This window comes from Contarinia nasturtii, unplaced genomic scaffold, assembly GCF_009176525.2.
Source record: "Contarinia nasturtii isolate CC-2019 unplaced genomic scaffold, AAFC_CNas_1.1 Cnas_scaffold_864, whole genome shotgun sequence".
NCBI classification, from domain to species: domain Eukaryota; kingdom Metazoa; phylum Arthropoda; class Insecta; order Diptera; family Cecidomyiidae; genus Contarinia; species Contarinia nasturtii.
Window position 1 is genome coordinate 1,463,833 of NW_022198211.1, and position 6,476 is coordinate 1,470,308.

The 6,476-nt window shown below is 34.6% G+C and overlaps 1 protein-coding gene across 5 annotated transcripts in view; it reads right to left on the minus strand.

The window, feature by feature from the left end:
* LOC116342335 (beta-arrestin-1) overlaps positions 1–6,476 on the minus strand; it is a 58,223-nt gene that overhangs the window by 22,083 nt on the left and 29,664 nt on the right. For 4 of the 5 annotated variants that reach the window (XM_031769893.1, XM_031769894.1, XM_031769889.1 and 1 more), the window contains one exon: positions 2,921–3,540. In XM_031769893.1, the coding sequence (XP_031625753.1) occupies positions 2,921–2,976 (56 nt within the window). In that variant the 5' untranslated portion in view covers positions 2,977–3,540. Of the gene's footprint in view, positions 1–2,920; positions 3,541–3,760; positions 3,874–6,476 lie in introns of those variants that run through there. The other variant, XM_031769892.1, reaches the window with a different exon arrangement.

The window sequence follows — 6,476 nt, forward strand, 5'->3', positions numbered from 1 at the left end:
GCTGCTTGCAAGATCTTGTGTGCAGTATTTTCAACTTTTCCAACATCCGCATCTTGTCACATTTTCTTTATCTGTATATATTTTTCTCAAGTATTTTATGCATTACAAGTGGCTACTCTCCTTCTCTCGAAAGGGGAAAAACGAGCAAACATTGGTTTCAACTTCTGTACACACAATATTAAATCGAAATCGGACGGTACACTTCAAGTGCAACTCTTTTTTTCTGAATTGCACTTTGGCAAAACACAACATTCCATTCACGGCATATAAAAATGCAAAAAAAAGCTTTATTTTCGTTTGAAAATGATGCAATTTTTAGCATTGCAAATAAAGGAGAACAGCATATTCGTATATCAATTGGGAACGTGCTCGATTGTGAAACCGGAAGAAAAATATTGAATTGAAAATCGACAGCAATTGGTTTGTTGAACATATCGCAGGTTGCTGTTTGTGCATGCAAAGTTTTCAATTCATTTTGTTTGCCTTATGGCAACATCGGCTTGTGCCGGAGGGCGGTATATTTTACAATGCATATATGTGTCAATATGACGTGTATGCATTTGGATGGATTACGTAAAACAGCGAATTTGCGGCGGTAAATAACGGAATACCAAAGAGTATGCCAATTGAATATTTAATATGATTCAATGTCGAGCAAAAAGTAAATTCAAGTGTATATTTTACAAATATGAAACTTTCGAAACAGACATAACTAATGTCACATATATCATATTTCACACATTCATCGGCCACCCAACAAATGTATAAATTCGCAACGACTTTTATGTTGTTTTTGTTTGGCAGCAAGTGTGCACCGTACATTTCATTTAAGCAGGATTAACGTACGATGCATACTTGATGAACATGGAAGGGAAAAAGAGAGAAAAAAATGTTCATATCGTATTTTATGGTGTTGAACAGAGAAATAATTTAACATACATGTATATAATTCGTTCGCCGTCATTTTCTTGTCGGATATGCGAATTTACGTGCACAATGGAATGTACAAAATTTAATTCAAACTCAAAGTTCGGATGAAATACAACCATACAAACATTCATCAGACCAGTGACGTGCATTGAAACATATTCTACAGAGCTGAAATGATAATGATACAGAGAGAGAGAAAAAAGTCGAGAAATAAAGTCAATATCGGTCGTCTCGTTGTGAAAATATTCTGCTAACACCATTCGTACACAATTGGAAGACGCAAATTTGCGTTGAATACATTTGCACAATTGAACAGTAACTAATGAGTAAATAAATTGACATATTCCGACTTTCTGTTGTTGTTGTAAGTTTACGACGATCTTTTTTTAGCATTCTACCATCGCTCTTTCTCTCTCTCGCTCTCTCTTTTATTCCAATCGAGTTCGTTAAGATTTTTTTTGTGTTTGCATTGTGATGATATCGCGTGCGCATCAAGCATTTCCGAGAAGACGTTTCAAGCGTTTGAAATAATGCAATTTGCACAAAGAATATAATGGCAATGATTTACATTACACTTGGTGACATTGACGCGCGCGCTTCTCTTTATGTTGCTTGTCTACAAATTTTACAAATATTTTTATGATGCCCGATAACCACTCATGCGACAAGAAGATGATTTCCCCCAGCTTTGAGCTTAATGGATTGAAGGACGAATGAAAATACATACTCAAAGTAGATTGAAGAGAGCGAAGCAAGAAAAATTGAATTGGAGATGCTAGAAATGTTATTGTGCATCGTGTTATCATACACGAACAGTGGAATTATGAAAAATGACGGTTTATGTTGAACAAAATCGTCATGTGTGAGATTTTGATTTATGATCCAAATGTCATTATTAAATTATGACATCTTCTGTCGAGAAAAACCGAGAAAAACGATCAAAAATTTTGATGCCGGTTGAATATAATATTTTTTTCGAGGGCCACGTGCTGCTCCAACTCTCATTGCAATCGATTGTGATGAATGACTGTTGAATGCATAACATGATTGATGCAAACGATTTTATTTCATCGATGCATGTAATTCGTAGTCATGAAATAATTTCATCATGTTTCATTGAACTCAAATCTGTATAAGCGTTCACAAATTTTGTCTATTAGATTGTTCGCACACATAAATCTATTCCTAGAGGATGAACAATTTATGCAAAGAAAGTCCTGACATCGCATCTAGAAAAAAAAAGATGTAACATTTACGCGTACCTTATCGCCGTTAACTGTTAACATCAATGGTATTGTAGCGAACGAAAGTGCTTTTCTCGACACTTACACACAATACACTTGGTAATAACGTTCACCAGCAGAAGGACTATCAAAGTGATTTCAATCGAAATGTCAAAGCTAAATGGGGAAAACCAGCGCTCACTGTCCAAACGATTTGGCGAGATACTTTTTGAGCACGGAAACACATTGTGCCGAAACAAAAATGTAATAATAATAAAATTCATGAACAGAAGGCGATACAAAAAGAATCGTTTAATAAATCTTTTCTTGTTGGTGGTTGTGATTTATGGAGCGAATCGTGTATTTGTTGTACATAAATCAAGATATGCAATGAATGAGTTGTTTATTTTCCGAAGAGTTTTCCATTGTTTCTGTCTATCTCTCGTGAACAATGTAGTTGACGACAGAAAGGAATGAAAAAACCGATTGTTAAAATGAACGAGAGAGTTGCGACCGAATGACAAACATTCATCGCAAAGCTTTTTTTTACCGCAAACATCCGCACAAAATGCAAATCGATCAATCACTGCTGACACAACAACAGCCGCAATCCACTTTTTATTCTCTATCCGCAAAATGTCAAAAGGTGACGAATATTTTCAAAATGGACCATTCTCATCCGGTAAGAGAGTCGGCGACGCATCTTTTACGGAAGAACGTTTGACATTGTTTTTCGATAAAAGTGAAGAGCCACATTTCTTTTTTACCTTAACTCCGGTGCTGACGCCTTTGTTATCTCATCGTGATCATTTGATTTCAACATTTCGAATCGCCTGCGATTGTCTTTTGTTGTGTGCCACTGAGAATGAGAACAAATCTCCAACAATCACATTTATATATGTGTCGCTCACACTGCAAATGTTCAACTGGGAGAATAAATGATGAGGCTTCGTCGTACTCTGTGCGTTGTTGAAGATGGCGATAGGGGATGAAGAGATTTATTTTAATGCGAACATCAATTTGCATGCGATTTAAATTGCAAATTCATTGGTGTGATAATTTTAGCGCCGGTCTCAAATGATAAAAACTATTCTGCTGCAAAGTGAATGCTTCCTTCTGTATAGCCCGTGAAAGTTTTTTTTTTGTTTGAATAAAAAAAGTTTTTGGGTTGTGTTTTTGTCGACGACGACGCGTTAATTCAATTTGTTACGTAGTTAAGCCGAAAAATTATTCATAATTCAGCACTTGGTAATTGGTGACGCAAGTATAAAGTATATATTCCACTCTTGAATAATATCACAAATTCAGTATTTCCGTCTGCATTGTTTTAATTCCATATTCCTTTGTTTGTTGACTCCTTAATTCATTAGACGACCAGCTTCGAAATCTGTAAAAAAAAGTCCAACAAAAAGTTTGTTCGGGATTATTCAGTTTTAAATAAATTAAATTTTTGTTTGAATTTATTTTTCGACGCTGAGCCGATGAATTTAGAATTTGTTTAATGAAGAAGAATTGCGTTTACGCCGCTATCACCCGAGGAGAAAATGAGCACAGTGATTTCATTTTTTTTAAACACACTGAGATAATCATGGAAAAAGCCGACCTACCCGCTGATTTCTCGAAGATTTTTTTTTGCTCAATTAAATGGCACTTGAGAACGTATTGTGTTCTATGAAAAATAACTAGCATTTCAAACAATGGCAGGCGACCTTCGAATACATTTGTAGAGAGAGATAGAGAGAGAGAGAGAAAGTACTCCATTAGTGCATACAGCGCGTAAGCAAAATCATTAAAATGCGATTTTCACATAAATGCGAAAGAATCAAAACAAACGTACCCATCAAGCTATTTTTTTTTTTTGAAGCTGCCGCATAAGGGATATTAAGTAAGGCCGTGCTGTTTACTCCATGATGAGATTCATAGGCCATATTCAAATGAGCACAGCACCAAAAAGCTTTTGTGAATAACCGACATTGAAGTACATTAATGGGTGCTTCCACAAAGCAACATCCACACAAATATTAAGAACATTTATTATTAATCGCTGTGTAATGTGTTGTCCATAATAAACGCGTGTCAGATAATATGTGTGTAAATATAGTATGCTATTTTATTTATATGCGTGCATGAATTTATCGCCGAAACATAATAGTGAAACATTTTGCCAAAAATATTCGTGATTATTATGTGTGATGTAAATGTGTATGATGATGTTGAAGTGAATGTAAACCGATGTTAAATCGATATCGAAAAGCGGATACATAATGGACCAAAATAGCGGAATGTGTGTGCAACCATCGAAATAAATACACCAAATAGATGCTTCAGCGCATTAAGTGTGTTGTAATCCATGCTGGCACAAAATTCATTCCACACCACATTCGTTTGGCGAATAAAAAAAGAAGATGAATGCTGCGATGAAAAATGTATAGACTTTTGGTAAAACCCCTTAGAAAATGTGCACATTCGGTGGGAGGTAAATTTTGTGTGCTCACATTGGAATCCAATATTTATGTGATGTTTGGCGAAACAAAACAAATAAACTACTATAGAACTTTGTGTGCAAAACAACATAAACAAAATTTTAAGTACAGAAATTGAGACGAGCTTTTATAACAGCGCTGGATGTGCGCGTAAGTAAATATTTACCTCATGCGGTTATACGTCCTTGTTCATATAGATCAAGGGATGTTCTTTCCCAATTCGAGAGCTCGCACATGAATATAGGCATATTTGAATGTATGCATTGCTCACACATATTGAACATTGAATTTAGATGTTATCCGAAAATGCTTGCGAGCAAATTCACCAAACGTCACCAATTCTGACCCACATTTTCTCTTACACAAAAACACCGCCACCACGATCTATGTATTCTTTTTTTGCCAAATAAAATTACTTTATATACAATGTACCGTACATATACAGTAAAAAAAATGAAATGACATAATTTGCATGGATAACATCTCATTGAAGATGAAGTGTTCTTTTTTTCGCATATTATTCAAGTCATTTCTTGTGTTTTGTTTTTATTCCAACATTTAGCCGATCTCAGCTTGAATTTATTGCTTTCTTTTTCCCATTGCCTCGATAAATGGCGTTCTTTCATGTTTCAATCATAAAGGATTTTATTATTATTTGGTTTTTTGTTGCTGTTTACTCTTTTTCTCAGATAAATGTGAATCGAGAAATGTGAGGGGTTTTTTTGTGATTTTGTCAAGATGAATCTTTTTATCAAACAAACCGACTAAACGGCAGCATAATAATAATTACAATGAAACGGCACTCTGTTTATAGATTAAAACGGCTGACGAACATGTTAAATGATGTGCTTGTTTCAGTTTTGTTTGCTTTTCGTTCGAATGCACACAGTCAGCATACACAATCATGGGATTTTTTTTAATCATGCATATCAACTTGAGCATGCAACTGACAGTTTTATTATTAAACTCATCACACAGTCTGTTACATAAATTCATCACACGGAATATATTGAAGCAATTTAATTTTTGTACGTACAAAAACACACACGTAAACATGTTGGTTGCTAAAAATAGGTCCTTTTCAAATTACACGAAGAAACGTTTTTCAACATTAAACGAGCTTGGTACAGTTTTGTATTTTCTTAGGAAAAAATAATGTTTCAAAATTGGATTATATCTCAATTTGAAAAATGAACCACATGAGCGAACTCATAGAAGAAAAAAACAATATATTGATACACACACAATTCAAATCTGATGGTGATATATTTTCCATGAAAACTTGATAAAAGGAAATCAGTTGGTGTATTTCGTGATTTAATAAATGCAATTCACGATAAATGGTGCATCATAATGCGTCTCGTTGTCCTCCATATTTGAAAACAAAACAAAGTATCGGGTCTTGTGGACATTTACCTTGAAAAGTTCGAACAAAAAAATCAAAATGAACTTCGTCTCGATTCAAACCAAATCAGGCTCATTAGAAGTCGTCTGAACCGCATCATTTGTGAACCGCCTTTGTCTCTGGTAAAACGCGATTGAAATTCGTTGGCTTGTATTTTGAGCTGATCTTCATTCATGTAATATTCCATCATTTTCACACTCACGTAAAAACAAAATGCAATTATCCATGAGTTTTTCACCCAAAAATAATTCGAAACTCTTCTAAGAGTTTATCGAATTCTATTTATTATTTACACGTGCATTGTAACTTTAGCGATGACGACAATGACGAAGACTAATAGGATAGGTAGTCTATTTCCGGTCGATGTCAACTTTCGAAAAATCGTATATACAGTGAATCTAATATTTTTAGTAGACAAAATTTTGCATGACACAC